Source organism: Tachyglossus aculeatus, chromosome X2, assembly GCF_015852505.1.
Source record: "Tachyglossus aculeatus isolate mTacAcu1 chromosome X2, mTacAcu1.pri, whole genome shotgun sequence".
Classification (NCBI taxonomy): domain Eukaryota; kingdom Metazoa; phylum Chordata; class Mammalia; order Monotremata; family Tachyglossidae; genus Tachyglossus; species Tachyglossus aculeatus.
This window is the reverse complement of record NC_052100.1, coordinates 3,446,232-3,463,018: the sequence shown is the minus strand read 5'-3', so window position 1 is coordinate 3,463,018 and position 16,787 is coordinate 3,446,232. Positions and strand designations below refer to the sequence as shown.

Genomic DNA, 16,787 nt, shown 5'->3' with positions numbered 1-16,787 from the left:
CGGGCTCTTTCCACCGAGCCACGCTGCTTAGCACAGAGTAAGCGCTTAACCACCTCCGGAAGGACGCTGTAGTGGGGGCAAAAGTGAGCCAGCCATCTTGTCGGTGATTTCCCAGAGTCTTCTAGACGGTGAGCCCGCTGTTGGGTAGGGACCGTCTCTATGTGTTGCCGACTAGTACTTCCCAAGCGCTCAGTACAGCGCTCTGCACACAGTAAGCGCTCAATAAATCCCATTGATTGATGGATTGATTGACGTTGGGCGACCGACCCCAGCGGAAGAGAGAGACGGCTCTCCCGGGCTCTCGGTCAGTAAACGATTTTATTTTCCAAATAGCCTGGACAGTGTAGTGGCCTCTCAGCGGGGCCGCGGCATTGTGGAGACGTTGGGGCAGCGGGTGGGAATTCGGGGCCGGGCCCCGGGGTCGACGTCCGGCGGCCAGGGCGGATGGCGAGCCCCTCTGGGATCAGCCTGAGCCCCCAATCCCGGCAGGAAAAGGGGCCGCGCTATCCCGCTCTCCAGCTGACGGCAGGATGCACATTCGGGGGGCACCAAAACAGCCCGGTCATGGGTTCAAATCCCGCTCCGCCAACAGTCAGCTGCCTCGGGCAAGTCACTTGACTCCTCTGGCCCTCAGTCCCTCGTCTGTCAAACGGGGATGAAGACAACCTGTACTTCCCAAGCGCTCAGTCCAGTGCTCTGCACACAGTAGGCGCTCAATAAATACCACTGAATGAATGCTTTTCCTCCTGCCCAGACCGGAGAATGCTTTCCTGGCATCAGATAGTCTACTTATTTAATTTTGTTAATATGTTTTGTTGTCTGTCCCCCCCTTCGAGACTGTGAACCCGCCGTTGGGTAGGGACCGTCTCTAAATGTTGCCGACTTGGACTTCCCAAGCGCTTAGTGCAGTGCTCTGCACCCAGGAAGCGCTCAATAAATACGATTGAATGAATGAATGAATGAATACCCGTGGGAAGTGAGCCCCGTTTCTCAGAAAGGTACGCTGAGGTTTGGCAGGAAGAGACGGAGGAGGCCCCGGCTTGCTTGCTTTCGAGGCCTGTCTCCCACTATCCCCTCCCGAACGCTCAGTACAGTCCTCTGCACCTGTTAGGTGCTCAGTAAATATGATGGGTTGGTTTATCTCCGGGCTCTTTGACTTTGCTTGGATCCCGTGGCCAAACCCGGGCATCGATCGTCAATCGATCGGTAGTCTTTATTGAGTACTCACTCTGGGCCGGGCCTTGTACTAAATGCTCGGGGGAGTAAAATAGTAAGTAAGCACGATCCCTGCCCTCGAGGAGTTTATAGTCTGCGTGCGCAACACTGTACTAAGCGTCTGGGGAAGAACGGTAGTTAACAGACACAATTCCCACGGAAGAACGGTAGTTATCAGACACAATTCCCGGCCTCGCGGAGCGAGTGGAAAACCTACCCTAGTGCTTCCTTTTATCCCAGGCCCACCAGCGCGGACCCCCCGGGCCTCAGTTGCTCCCAGTGTCAGTGGCCCATTGGGGTCATTGAGGGGTCAGAGGGATTGGGGGGCGGGGGGGTCCCCAAAGAGGCGGGTGAGGGGTCAGTTGAGCTGCTTTCCGCAGGATGGGGGGACCTCGGGGTCATCTGTCCAAGTGGAGGGCGGCCGTGGGTCGCTTGGGGAGGAAGGGGACGTCTCCGCGTCGGGATCTCCGGGAATGAGACGCGGACTTGTGTGGACGGAATAATTTACAGGGGATGCAGTCGTCCTCTCCGACGTCCCCGCCGGCAATGAGGGGGTCTCCCGTGCTGTGCCAGGACCCCCGGCCTATAACACCTGAAAGGGAAAAGCGCCTCAGAGACGGCAGGGACCAGGTTTGGGGGTAGGGTTAGGATTAGAGAAGCAGCGGGGCTCAGTGGAAAGAGGAGGTCGTGGGTTCAAATCCCGCCTCCGCCACTTGTCAGCTGGGTGACGTCGGGCGAGTCACTTCACTTCTTTGGGCCTCAGTTACCTCAAATCAATCAATCAATCGTGTTTATTGAGCGCTTCCTGTGTGCAGACCGCTGCACTAAGCGCTTGGGAAGCACAAGTTGGCAACGCAAGTTGTGTTAAATACGACTGAATGGACGAACGAATGCTTTTCCTCCCGCCCAGACCGGAGAATGCTCTCCTGGCACCAGATAACCCGTGGGAAGTGAGGAAGCTGACGTCAGCCCCGTTTCTCAGGAAGGTACACTGAGGTTTGGCGGGAAGAGAAGAAGGAGGCCCAAGGTGGGTTTGGTAAGGTTAGGGTAGTTTAAGGCTAGGTTTGGATTTGGGGTTAGCGTTAGGATTAGGGCGAGGCCTCGCTTTCTTCATCCATTCATTCAGTCGTATTTATTGAGCGCTTACTGTGTGCGGAGCACTGGACTGAGCGCTTGGGAAGTCCAAGTTGGCAACATATAGAGACGGTCCCTACCCAACAGTCATTCAATCGTATTTATTGAGCGCTTACTGTGGGCAGAGCACTGGACTAGACTGTGAGCCCACTGTTGGGTAGGGACCAGCTCTATGTGTTGCCAACTTGGACTTCCCAAGCGCTTAGTCCAGTGCTCTGCACACAGTAAGCACTCAATAAATATGATTGATTGATTGATTGATTGAGCACTTGGGAAGTCCAAGTTGGCAACATATAGAGACGGTCCCTACCCAACAGTCATTCAATCGTATTTATTGAGCGCTTACTGTGGGCAGAGCACTGGACTAGACTGTGAGCCCACTGTTGGGTAGGGACCGTCTCTATGTGTTGCCAACTTGGACTTCCCAAGCGCTTAGTCCGGTGCTCTGCACACCGTAAACGCTCAATAAATACGACTGATGGATTGATTGATTGACTGAGCGCTTGGGAAGTCCAAGTTGGCAACATCTAGAGACGGTCCCTACCCAACGGCGGGCTCACAGTCTAGAAGCTTTAGGGTAGACTGTGAGCCCACTGTTGGGTAGGGACTGTCTCTAGATGTTGCCAACTTGGACTTCCCAAGCGCTTAGTCCAGTGCTCCGCACACAGTAAGCGCTCAATAAATACGATTGATTGATTGATCGGACTTCCCAAGCGCTAAGTGCTCAATAAATACAATTGAATGAATAAATGACGACCTCAAGAGAGTCCGGCCCTTTCTGGAACCTCCCAAACCCAAGGGTGGAGAGAAAGTGGACCCCCCTCCTCACTCCGACGACCAAACCCATCCATCACCCTGGTCGCCGTCCGCCTCCTAGATGTTGCCAACTTGGACTTCCCAAGCGCTTAGTCCAGTGCTCCCCACACAGTAAGCGCTCAATAAATACGATTGACTGATTGATCGGACTTCCCAAGCGCTAAGCGCTCAATAAATACGATTGAATGAATAAATGACGACCTCAAGAAAGTCCGGCCCTTTCTGGAACCTCCCAAACCCAAGGGTGGAGAGAAAGTGGACCCCTCTCCTCACTCCGATGACCAAACCCATCCATCACCCTGGTCGCCGTCCGCCTCCTAGATGTTGCCAACTTGGACTTCCCAAGCGCTTAGTCCAGTGCTCCTCACACAGTAAGCGCTCAATAAATACGATTGATTGATCGGACTTCCCAAGCGCTAAGCGCTCAATAAATACGATTGAATGAATCAATGACGACCGCAAGAGAGTCCGGCCCTGACTTTCTGGAACCTCCCAAACCCAAGGGTGGAGAGAAAGTGGACCCCCCTCCTCACAATGACGACCAAACCGATCCATCACCCTGGTCGCCGTCCGCCTCCTAGATGTTGCCAACTTGGACTTCCCAAGCGCTTAGTCCAGTGCTCCGCACACAGTAAGCGCTCAATAAATACGATTGACTGATTGATCGGACTTCCCAAGCGCTAAGCGCTCAATAAATACGATTGAATGAATCAATGACGACCTCAAGAGAGTCCGGCCCTGACTTTCTGGAACCTCCCAAACCCAAGGGTGGAGAGAAAGAGGACCCCCCTCCTCACTCCGACGACCAAACCGATCCATCACCCTGGTCGCCGTCCGCCTCCTAGATGTTGCCAACTTGGACTTCCCAAGCGCTTAGTCCAGTGCTCCTCACACAGTAAGCTCTCAATAAATACGATTGACTGATTGATCGGACTTCCCAAGCGCTAAGCGCTCAATAAATACGATTGAATGAATAAATGATGACCTCAAGAGAGTCCGGCCCTGACTTTCTGGAACCTCCCAAACCCAAGGGTGGAGAGAAAGAGGACCCCCCTCCTCACTCCGACGACCAAACCCATCCATCACCCTGGTCGCCGTCCGCCTCCTAGATGTTGCCAACTTGGACTTCCCAAGTGCTTAGTCCAGTGCTCCTCACACAGTAAGCGCTCAATAAATACGATTGACTGATTGATCGGACTTCCCAAGTGCTAAGCGCTCAATAAATACGATTGAATGAATCAATGACGACCTCAAGAGAGTCCGGCCCTGACTTTCTGGAACCTCCCAAACCCAAGGGTGGAGAGAAAGAGGACCCCCCTCCTCACTCCGACGACCAAACCGATCCATCACCCTGGTCGCCGTCCGCCTCCTAGATGTTGCCAACTTGGGCTTCCCAAGCGCTTAGTCCATTGCTCCGCACACAGTAAGCGCTCAATAACTACGATTGACTGATTGATCGGACTTCCCAAGCGCTAAGCGCTCAATAAATACAATTGAATGAATAAATGATGACCTCAAGAGAGTCCGGCCCTGACTTTCTGGAACCTCCCAAACCCAAGGGTGGAGAGAAAGTGGACGCCTCTCCTCACTCCGACGACCAAACCCATCCATCACCCTGGTCGCCGTCCGCCTCCTAGGTGTTGCCAACTTGGACTTCCCAAGCGCTTAGTCCAGTGCTCCGCACACAGTAAGCGCTCAATAACTACGATTGACTGATTCATCGGACTTCCCAAGCGCTAAGCGCTCAATAAATACGATTGAATGAATAAATGACGACCTCAAGAGAGTCCGGCCCTGACTTTCTGGAACCTCCCAAACCCAAGGGTGGAGAGAAAGTGGACCCCCCTCCTCACAATGACGACCAAACCGATCCATCACCCTGGTCGCCGTCCGCCTCCTAGATGTTGCCAACTTGGACTTCCCAAGCGCTTAGTCCAGTGCTCCGCACACAGTAAGCGCTCAATAAATACGATTGATTGATTGATCGGACTTCCCAAGCGCTAAGCGCTCAATAAATACGATTGAATGAATAAATGACGACCTCAAGAGAGTCCGGCCCTTTCTGGAACCTCCCAAAGCCAAGGGTGGAGAGAAAGTGGACCCCCCTCCTCACTCCAACGACCAAACCCATCCATCACCCTGGTCGCCATCCGCCTCCTTGATGTTGCCAACTTGGACTTCCCCAGCGCTTAGTCCAGTGCTCCGCACACAGTAAGTGCTCAATAAATACGATTGACTGATTGATCGGACTTCCCAAGCGCTTAAGTGAGCGCTCAATAAATACGATTGAATGAATGAATGAATCAATGACGACCTCAAGAGAGTCCGGCCCTTTCTGGAACCTCCCAAACCCAAGGGTGGAGAGAAAGTGGACCCCTCTCCTCACTCCGACGACCAAACCGATCCATCACCCTCGAACGGAGCGGCCCTGGTCCCGCCCGACGGCGGGGGAGTGGACGCAATGACCCGGGCGGGGGCCGAGAGAGGCGGGGTGATGGAGAGGAGGAAGGAGCCCAACCTTTTCCGCCATGGAGCAGCCCTTGCTGTTGTTCATGTTGATGTTCTTCATGGAGATGAGGGTGATTCTCTCCTTCTCTCCGTTGTCCGGGGAGCAGCTGGGGTTGGGAAAAAGAGAGGGTCAGGAGGAATTCAGTCAGTCATTCAATCAATCAATCAATCAATCGTATTTACTGAGCGCTTACTGTGTGCAGAGCACTGGACTAAGCGCTTGGGAAGTCCAAGTTGGCAACATAATCCAATCGGTATGAATTGAATTGTAATTGAATCATTCAATTCATAATTCGGTCGTATTTATTGAGCGCTTACTGTGTGCGGAGCACTGTACTAAGCGCTTGGGAAGTCCGAGTTGGCAACATCTAGAGACGGTCCCTCCCCGACAGCGGGCTCACAGGCTAGAAGAGAGAGCGGCGGGCTGGGCCCTCCTTTTTCGCCAGCCCCTCGTACAGTGCATTGCCCCAAGCAGGAACTCAATAAATACCTTTACTGCTGCTGCTGCTACTATTACTATTTTGTTACTCTATTTATTTATTTATTTTATTTGTACATATTTATCCTATTTATTTTATTTGGTTAATCTGTTTGGTTTTGTTCTCTGTCTCCCCCTTCTAGTTGTACCATTGAATGAATGAATGAATACTGTTACTGCTGCTGCTACTATTACTATGTTGTTACTCCACTTATTTATTTATTTTATTTGTACATATTTATTCTATTTATTTTATTTGGTTAATCTGTTTGGTTTTGTTCTCTGTCTCCCCCTTCTAGTTGTACCATTGAGTGAATGAATGAATACTGTTACTGCTGCTGCTACTACTATTACTAACTATGTTGTTACTCTATTTATGTATTTATTTTATTTGTACATATTTATTCTATTTATTTTATTTGGTTAATCTGTTTGGTTTTGTTCTCTGTCTCCCCCTTCTAGTTGTACCATTGAATGAATGAATGAATACTGTTACTGCTGCTGCTACTAACTATTACTATGTTGTTACTCTATTTATGTATTTATTTTATTTGTACATATTTATTCTATTTATTTTATTTGGTTAATCTGTTTTGTTTTGTTCTCTGTCTCCCCCTTCTAGTTGTACCATTGAATGAATGAATGAATACTGTTACTGCTGCTGCTGCTACTATTACTATGTTGTTACTCTATTTATGTATTTATTTTATTTGTACATATTTATTCTATTTATTTTATTTGGTTAATCTGTTTGGTTTTGTTCTCTGTCTCCCCCTTCTAGTTGTACCATTGAATGAATGAATGAATAAATACTGTTACTGCTGCTGCTACTACTATTACTATGTTGTTACTCTATTTATGTATTTATTTTATTTGTACATATTTATTCTATTTATTTTACTTGGTTAATCTGTTTGGTTTTGTTGTCTGTCTCCCCCTTCTAGGCTGTGAGCCCGCTGTTGGGTAGGGACCGTCTCTAGATGTTGCCAACTTGGACTTCCCAAGTGCTTAGTCCAGTGCTCTGCACACAGTAAGTGCTCAATAAATACAATTGAATGAATGAATATATATATGTATATATGTTTGTACGTATTTATTACTCTATTTTACTTGTACATATTTATTCTATTTATTTTATTTTGTTAATCTGTTTTGTTTTGTTCTCTGTCTCCCCCTTCTAGACTGTGAGCCCGCTGTTGGGTAGGGACCGTCTCTAGATGTTGCCAACTTGGACTTCCCAAGCGCTTAGTCCGGTGCTGTGCACACAGTAAGTGCTCAATAAATACAATTGAATGAATGAATATATATATGTATATATGTTTGTACGTATTTATTACTCTATTTTACTTGTACATATTTATTCCATTTATTTTATTTTGTTAATCTGTTTGGTTTGGTTCTCTGTCCCCCCCTTCTAGACTGTGAGCCTGTTGTTGGGTAGGGACCGTCTCTAGATGTTGCCAACTTGGACTTCCGAAGCGCTTAGTCCAGTGCTCTGCACACAGTAAGCACTCAATAAATACGATTGAATGAATGAATGATGAATGAATATATATATGTATATGTTTGTACGTATTTATTACTCTATTTTACTTGTACATATTCTATTTATTTTATTTTGTTAATCTGTTTTGTTTTGTTCTCTGTCTCCCCATTCTAGACTGTGAGCGCACTGTTGGGTAGGGACCGTCTCTAGATGTTGCCAACTTGGACTTCCTAAGCGCTTAGTACAGTGCTCTGCACACAGTAAGTGCTCAATAAATACGATTGAATGAATGAATGGATGAATGATTTTGGGCAAGTCACTTCACTTCTCTGGGCCTCAGTTCCCTCATCTGGAAAATGGGGATGGAGACTGTGAGCCCCCCGTGGGACAACCTGATCACCTCGTATCCTCCCCAGCGCTTAGAACAGTGCTTTGCACATAGTCAGTGCTCAACAAATTCCAGAATTATATATATATATATATATTTATATATATTAATATATAATATAATAATGATATATCGATATTTGAAAGCATATCATTGATATGATTTGTAATGCTCAACAAATGACAGCATTATTATTATATATAATAAATAAGGTATATATTAATATCACTATGTTGATTAATAATCAATTATATAATCATTATATGAGATTATTAATGTTGTATAGTATTGCTATTATTACATTATATATAATAATGCTGGCATTTGTTGTATGGTATTGATATTATTATATTACATATAATAATGCTGGCATTTGTTGAGCTTTACAAATCATATCAATGAAATGATTTCAAATGATATCAATATATCATTATTACATTATATATTAATTAAATATATTAATGTAATGATATATTGTAATATTATTATTATTACTACTTTTATTTCCTCTCCTCCTCCTCCTCCTCCTACTAGAGAAGGAGTGAGGCTTAAGAGAAGCAGCGTGGCTTAGTGGCAGGAGCCTGGGTCGTGGGTTCTAATCCCGATTCCGCCACTTGTCAGCTGTGTGACTTTGGGCAAGTCACTTCACTTCTCTGGGCCTCAGTTCCCTCATCTGGAAAATGGGGATGAAGACTGCGAGCCCCCCGTGGGACAACGTGATCACCTTGTAACCTCCCCAGTGCTTAGAACAGTGCTTTGCACATAGTAAGCGCTTAATAAATGCCATCATTATAGAGAAGCAGCGTGGCTTTTAGTGGAAAGAGCCCGGGCTTTGGAGTCAGAGGTCATGGGTCCGAATCCTAACTCCGCCACTTGCCAGCTGTGTGACTTTGGGCCAGTCACTTCACTTCTCTGGGCCTCATGTCATCTGGAAAATGGGGATGAAGACTGCGAGCCCCCCGTGGGACAACCTGATCACCTTCCCAGCGCTTAGAGCCATGCTTGGCATGTAGTAAGCGCTTAATAAATGCTATCATTATTATTATTACTGCTACTATCACTACTCCTACAACTACTATTTTATTACCACAATTATTATTTGGGTGGCAAATGCCGTCCAGAACATGGAAAGGGAATTGGTCGAAGGCCGTGCCCTCATCCTGCCGAGGGGATTTCTGGTTTTGTCGGGGGGCGGTGGCCCAAAATAACCTCCCCGCCTCCCCCGAACTTGCATCTCACCTCTCAGACACCCCAGAGATCCCTGGCTTCTGGGCATCTGTAAAAACCCAGAAACAGCAAAAATGACAACTTGTTCTGTCCGCAGCGTACGTTATGCGTGTGTCCGTCTGTCTCCCCGGGTCCCGTAAACGGCAGCTAGTCGGTCTCCATTATCCGTGCCACTGGAGGGGAGCAACAGCGCGGATAATACAGAACAACAGATAATCGGACACCAAGGGAACGGTGGAGAATATCCAGGTTGGAGGAGGGAATGACGGGAAGGCGACCTTCCCTCCAGAGGCCCGGGACCCGGATAGAGCCACTCCGGTGAGCCGAGCACGGGTAGGGGGCACAGGGCGGGAGACGGGGAGATTATTAATAACGCCCTGGAGAAATCCAGGAGGGACTACCATCATCATCATCATCATCAATCGTATTTATTGAGCGCTTACTATGTGCAGAGCACTGTATTAAGCGCTTGGGAAGTACAAATTGACAACATAAGTAGTAGCTCGTGGGTAATATATGTTGCCAACTTGTACTTCCCAAGCGCTTAGTGCAGTGCTCTGCACACAGTAAGCGCTCAGTAAATACGATTGATTGATTAATCGAGCTTGGAAATGAAGGGCAGGGAGAGAATGATCATAATAAAAATGATAATAATAATAATAGATTATATTAAGTGCTTACAGAGAAGCAGCGTGGCTCAGTGGAAAGAGCCCGGGCTTTGGAGTCAGAGGTCATGAGTTTATGTTATGTTTAGTACAGTGCTCTGCACACAGTAAGCGCTCAATAAATACGATTGAATGAATGAATGAATGAGGTCAAACCCCAGCTCTGCCACTTAATAATAAAAATAATAATAATGTTGGTATTTGTTAAGTGCTTACTATGTGCCAAGCACTGTTCTAAGCGCTGGGGTAGATACAAGGCAATCAGGTTGTCCCAGGAGGGGCTCCCAGTCTTCATCCCCATTTTCCAGATGAGGGAACTGAGACCCAGAGAAGTGAAGTGACTTACCCAAAGTCACCCAGCTGACAAGTGGTGGAGCCAGGATTTGAACCCACGGCCTCTGACTCCAAAGCCCGGGCTCTTTCCACTGAGCCACGCTGCTTCCTTCCACTTGTCAGCTGTGTGACTTTGGGCAAGTCACTTCTCTGGGCCTCAGTGACCTCATCTGTAAAATGGGGATTAAGACTGTGAGCCCCCCGTGGGACAACCTGATCACCTTGTAACCTCCCCAGTGCTTAGAACAGTGCTTTGCACATAGTAAGTGCTTAATAAATGCCATCATCATTATTATTATTCTCTGGGCCTCAGTGACCTCATCTGGAAAATGGGGATTGACTGTGAGCCCCCCGTGGGACAACCTGATCACCTTGTTACCTCCCCAGCACTTAGAACAGTGCTTTGCATATAGTAAGCGCTAAATAAATGCCATCATCATTATTATTATTCTCTGGGCCTCAGTGACCTCATCTGGAAAATGGGGATTGACTGTGAGCCCCCCGTGGGACAACCTGATTACCTTGTTACCTCCCCAGCACTTAGAACAGTGCTTTGCATATAGTAAGCGCTTAATAAATGCCATCATCATTATTATTATTATTATTCTCTGGGCCTCAGTGACCTCATCTGGAAAATGGGGATTGAGACTGTGAGCCCCCCGTGGGACAAGCTGATCACCTTGTCACCTCCCCAGCGCTTAGAACAGTGCTTTGCGTATAGTAAGTGCTTAATAAATACCATCATCATTATTATTATTATTATTCTTTGGGCCTCAGTGACCTCATCTGGAAAATGGGGATTAAGACTGTGAGCCCCCTATGGGACAACCTGATCACCTTGTAACGTCCCCAGCGCTTAGAACAGTGCTTTGCACATAGTAAGTGCTTAACAAATACCATTATTATTATTATTATTATAAATAACGTCCCAGGAGGGACTACCAAGTTGCTCGTGGGTAATATATATATATATATGTATATATGTATGTGTGTATATATACCTGTATATATATATACATGTATATATGTATATATATATGTACCTGTATATATGTACATGTATATATGTATATATATATGTACCTGTATATATGTATATATATTTGTACATATTTATTACTCTATTTTTTTATTTATTTTACTTGTACATATCTATTCTATTTATTTTATTTTGTGAATCTGTTTGGTTTTGTTCTCTGTCTCCCCCTTCTAGACTGTGAGCCCACTGTCGGGTAGGGACCGTCTCTATATGTTGCCAGCTTGGACTTCCCAAGCGCTTAGTCCAGTGCTCTGCACACAGTAAGCGCTCAATAAATACGATTGATTGATTGGTTAGTACAGTGCTCTGCACATAGTAAGTGCTCAATAAATATGATTGATTCAAGCATGGAAATGAAGGGCAGGGACAGAATGATGATGATAAAAATGATAATAATCGATTATTTCAAGTGCTTACTCTGTGCCAAGTACCGTACTAAGCGCCGTGCAAGATAATTACACGTGCAAGGTAATTACGCTTTGGAGTCAGAGGTTACGGGTTCAAATCCCGGCTCAGCCGCTTGTCAGCTGCGTGGCTTTGGGCAGGTCACTTCACTTCTCTGTGCCTCAGTTCCCTCATCTGTAAAATGGGGATTAAGACTGTGAGCCCGATCACCTTGTAAACTCCCCAGTGCTTAGAACAGTGCTTTGCACCTAGTAAGCGCTTAATAAATGCTATTATTATATAATTACGTTGGACACAGTCCCTGCCCCACACCGGATTTCCGATCGGAATGAAAATCTGGGGAATGAGGGTGATGGGCGCCGGAATACGGTGGGGGTCGGGGGTCGGGGGTCGGGGGTCACTTGCTTTCGGACTCTTTGTTCCTGTTGCACCTGAACCTCAGGCTGACCACGCTGACCAGGACGATCACCACCACGACCAAGATGACGATGAAGCTGATGACCCCTGCGGGGGGAGAAGGCAAGGCGGCCGTGAGTCGCTGGGGTTGCCAACTTGGCCTTCCCAAGCGCCCAGTGCAGCGCTCTGCAATCGATCGATCGATCAATCGTATTTATTGAGCGCTGACTGCGTGCAGAGCAGTGGACTAAGCGCTTGGGAAGTCCAAGTTGGCAACATCTAGAGACGGTCCCCACCCAACAGTGGGCTCATCTTCCCGATGGCTCTTCCTCACCCGGGCCACCCCACCCCTCCAATCAATCAATCAATCACTCAATCGTACTTATTGAGCGCTTACTGTGTGCAGAGCACTGGACTAAGCGCTTGGGAAGTCCAAGTTGGCCACATCTAGAGACGGTCCCTACCCAACAGTGGGCTCGCCGGAACGTCTCCCCGATGGCTCTTCCTCGCCCAGGCCACCCCACCCCTCCAGTCAATCAATCAATCAATCAATCAATCATACTTATTGAGCGCTTACTGTGTGCAGAGCACTGGACTAAGCGCTTGGGAAGTCCAAGTTGGCAACATCTAGAGACGGTCCCTACCCAACAGTGGGCTCGCCGGCTCGTCTCCCCGATGGCTCTTCCTCGCCCGGGCCACCCCACCCCTCCAACCAATCAATCAATCATCAATCAATCAATCAATCGTACTTATTGAGCGCTTACTGTGTGCAGAGCACTGGACTAAGCGCTCGGGAAGTCCAAGTTGGCAACATCTAGAGACAGTCCCGACCCAACAGTGGGCTCGCCGGAACGTCTCCCCGATGGCTCTTCCTCGCCCAGGCCACCCCACCCCTCCAGTCAATCAATCAATCAATCAATCAATCAATCAATCGTACTTATTGAGCGCTTACTGTGTGCAGAGCACTGGACTAAGCGCTCGGGAAGTCCAAGTTGGCAACATCTAGAGACGGTCCCTACCCAACAGTGGGCTCGCCGGCTCGTCTCCCCGATGGCTCTTCCTCGCCTGGGCCACCCCACCCCTCCAATCAATCAATCAATCAATCAATCGTACTTATTGAGCGCTTACTGTGTTCAGAGCACTGTACTAAGCGCTTGGGAAGTCCAAGTTGGCAACATCTAGAGACGGTCCCTACCCAACAGTGGGCTCACCGGCTCGTCTCCCCGATGGCTCTTCCTCGCCCGGGCCACCCCACCCCTCCAGTCAATCAATCAATCAATCAATCAATCAATCGTACTTATTGAGCGCTTACTGTGTGCAGAGCACTGGACTAAGCGCTCGGGAAGTCCAAGTTGGCAACATCTAGAGACAGTCCCGACCCAACAGTGGGCTCACCGGCTCATCTCCCCAATGGCTCTTCCTCACCCGGGCCACCCCACCCCTCCAATCAATCAATCAATCAATCAATCATACTTATTGAGCGCTTACTGTGTGCAGAGCACTGGACTAAGCGCTTGGGAAGTCCAAGTTGGCAACATCTAGAGACGGTCCCTACCCAACAGTGGGCTCGCCGGCTCGTCTCCCCGATGGCTCTTCCTCGCCCGGGCCACCCCACCCCTCCAGTCAATCAATCAATCAATCAATCAATCGTATTTATTGAGCGCTTACTGTGTGCAGAGCACTGGACTAAGCGCTCGGGAAGTCCAAGTTGGCAACATCTAGAGACGGTCCCTACCCAACAGTGGGCTCGCCGGCTCGTCTCCCCGATGGCTCTTCCTCGCCCGGGCCACCCCACCCCTCCAATCAATCAATCAATCAATCGTACTTATTGAGCGCTTACTGTGTGCAGAGCACTGCACTAAGCGCTTGGGAAGTCCAAGCTGGCAACATCTAGAGACGGTCCCTACCCAACAGCGGGCTCACAGTCTAGAAGGGGGAGACAGACAACAAAACCAAACAGATTAACAAAATAAAATAAATAGAATAGATACGTACAAGTCAAATAAATAAATAGAGTACTAAATATGTACAAAACACGGCCGGCTTACCGAATGCCGCCACGGTGAGAACCGACTTTTCGGTGGGAGAGGGTTGGGAGACGCGGGGTTCGGCCTCGGTTGGCACCAAGGCTGCCGTGGTGGTAGTGCTGCTCAGTGACCGGCCTGGAGGGGAGGGGAAGGTGTTCAGTAATAATAATAATAACAATAACAATAATAATAATAATAATAATAATAATAATAATAATAGCATTTATTAGGCGCTTACTAAGTGCAACACTGTTCTAAGCACTGGGGAGGTTACAAGGTGATCAGGTTGTCCCACAGGGGGCTCACAGTCTTAATCCAGCGCTTAGTACGGTGGACGAGTCACATTTTTTTTAAAGGGTATTTGATAATAATAATAATAATAATAATAGCGTTTATTAGGCACTTACTAAGTGCAACACACTGTTCTAAGCGCTGGGGAGGTTACAAGGTGATCAGGTTGTCCCACAGGGGGCTCACAGTCTTAATCCAGCGCTTAGTACTGTGGATGAGTCACTTTTTTTTAAGGGTATTTGTTAATAATAATAATAATAATAATAATAATAATAGCATTTATTAGGCGCTTACTAAGAGCAACACACTGTTCTAAGCACTGGGGAGGTTACAAGGTGATCAGGTTGTCCCACAGGGGCCTCACAGTCTTAATCCAGCGCTTAGTACTGTGGATGAGTCACTTTTTTTTAAGGGTATTTGTTAATAATAATAATAATAATAATAGCATTTATTTGGCGCTTTCTAAGTGCAACACACTGTTCTAAGCACTGGGGAGGTTACAAGGTGATCAGGTTGTCCCACAGGGGGCTCACAGTCCTAATCCAGCGCTTAGTACTGTGGACGAGTCACTTTTTTTAAAGGGTATTTGATAATAATAATAATAATAATAATAATAATGGTGGTATTTGTTAAGCGCTTACTATGTGCCAGGCACTGTTCTAAGCACTGCGGGAGATACAAGGTAATCAGGTTGTCCCTCGTGGGGCTCACAGCCTTCACCCCCAATTTCCAGATGAGGGAAGCGAGGCCCAGAGAGGTGAAGTGACTTGCACAAGGTCATGCATCATCATCATCTGTCGTATTTATTGAGCGCTTACTATGTGCAGAGCACTGTACTAAGCGCTTGGGAAGTACAAATTGGCAACCTATGGAGACAGTCCCTACCCAACAGTGGGCTCACAGTCTAAATGGGGGAGACAGAGAACAAAACCAAACATACTAACAAAATAAAATAAATAGAATAGGTATGTACAAGATAAATAAATAGAGTAATAAATCTGTACAAACATGTATCCATATATACAAGTGCTGTGGGGAAGGGAAGGAGGTAAGATGGGGGGGATGGAGAGGGGGACGGGGGGGGCAGACGAGCATTCACTCATTCAGTCAATCGTATTTATTGAGCGCTTACTGTGTGCAGAGCACTGGACTAAGCGCTTGGGAAGTCCAAGTTGGCAGCATCTAGAGACGAGCAGCGGAGCAAGGATTAGAACCCAGGTCCCTCTGACTCCCAAGCCCAGTCTCTATCCACTAGGCCACCCGCCCTAGTGGTTGGTGGGTTCTAATCCCAGCTCCGCCACAGGTCTGCTGTGTGACCTTGGGCAAGTACTCTATTTATTTATTTTATTACTCTATTTATTTATTTTACTTGTACATCTCTATTCTATTTATTTTGTTTTGTTAGTATGTTTGGTTTTGTTCTCTGTCTCCCCCTTTTAGACTGTGAGCCCGCCGTTGGGGTAGGGTCCGTCTCTAGATGTTGCCAACTTGGACTTCCCAAGCGCTTAGTCCAGTGCTCTGCACACAGTAAGCGCTCAATAAATACGATTGATTGATTGATTGATTGATGTATTTATATTAACGTCCATCTCTCCCTCTCGACTGTCAGCTCGTTGTGGGCAGGGAATGTGTCTCCCAACGCTGTTATGTTGTCATATTGTACTCTCCTAAGCGCTTATAGCCTGTATATATGTATATATGTTTGTACATATTTATTACTCTATTTATTTATTTTACTTGTACCTATGTATTCTATTTATTTTATTCTGTTAGTATGTTTGGTTTTGTTGTCTGTCTCCCCCTTCTAGACTGTAAGCCCACTGTTGGGTAGGGGCTGTCTCTATATGTTGCCGACTTGGACTTCCCAAGCGCTTAGTCCAGTGCTCTGCACACAGGAAGCGCTCAATAAATACGATTGATTGATTGATTGATTCTCTGGGCCTCAGTTCCCTCATCCGGAAAATGGGGATGAAGACTGGGAGCCCCTCGTGGGACAACCTGATTCATTCCTTCATTCATTCATTCATATTTATTGAGCGCTTACTGTGTGCAGAGCACTGTATCACCTTGTATCCCCCCCAGCGCTCAGAACGGTGCTTTGCACATAGTAAGCGCTTAACAAATGCCATTATTATTATTATTATTATTATTATTATTATTTTATTATTATTACCCAGGTTCTCCCGTGGCTCCTTTTCACCCCCAGCGCTCAGAACGGTGCTTTGCACATAGTAAGTCCTGAACAAATCAATCAATCGTATTTATTGAGCGCTTACAGTGTACAGAGCACTGTACTGAGCGCTTGGGAAGTACAAGTTGGCAACACATATAGTCCCTACCCAACAGTGGGCCCCATTATTATTATTATTATTGTTATTG

The 16,787-nt window shown here is 47.2% G+C and overlaps 1 protein-coding gene across 1 annotated transcript in view; it reads right to left on the bottom strand.

Moving 5' to 3' along the window:
• Nucleotides 1-1,300: 1,300 nt before the first annotated feature.
• Nucleotides 1,301-16,787, bottom strand: part of ECSCR (endothelial cell surface expressed chemotaxis and apoptosis regulator) — a 28,942-nt gene continuing 13,455 nt past the window's right edge. The window contains exons 6-10 of the mRNA XM_038771483.1: nt 14,139-14,252; nt 12,100-12,198; nt 9,265-9,301; nt 5,684-5,780; nt 1,301-1,807 (exon numbers count right to left, since the gene is read on the bottom strand). Of these exons, the coding sequence (XP_038627411.1) occupies nt 1,799-1,807; nt 5,684-5,780; nt 9,265-9,301; nt 12,100-12,198; nt 14,139-14,252 (356 nt within the window). The 3' untranslated portion in view covers nt 1,301-1,798. The remainder of the gene's footprint in view (nt 1,808-5,683; nt 5,781-9,264; nt 9,302-12,099; nt 12,199-14,138; nt 14,253-16,787) is intronic.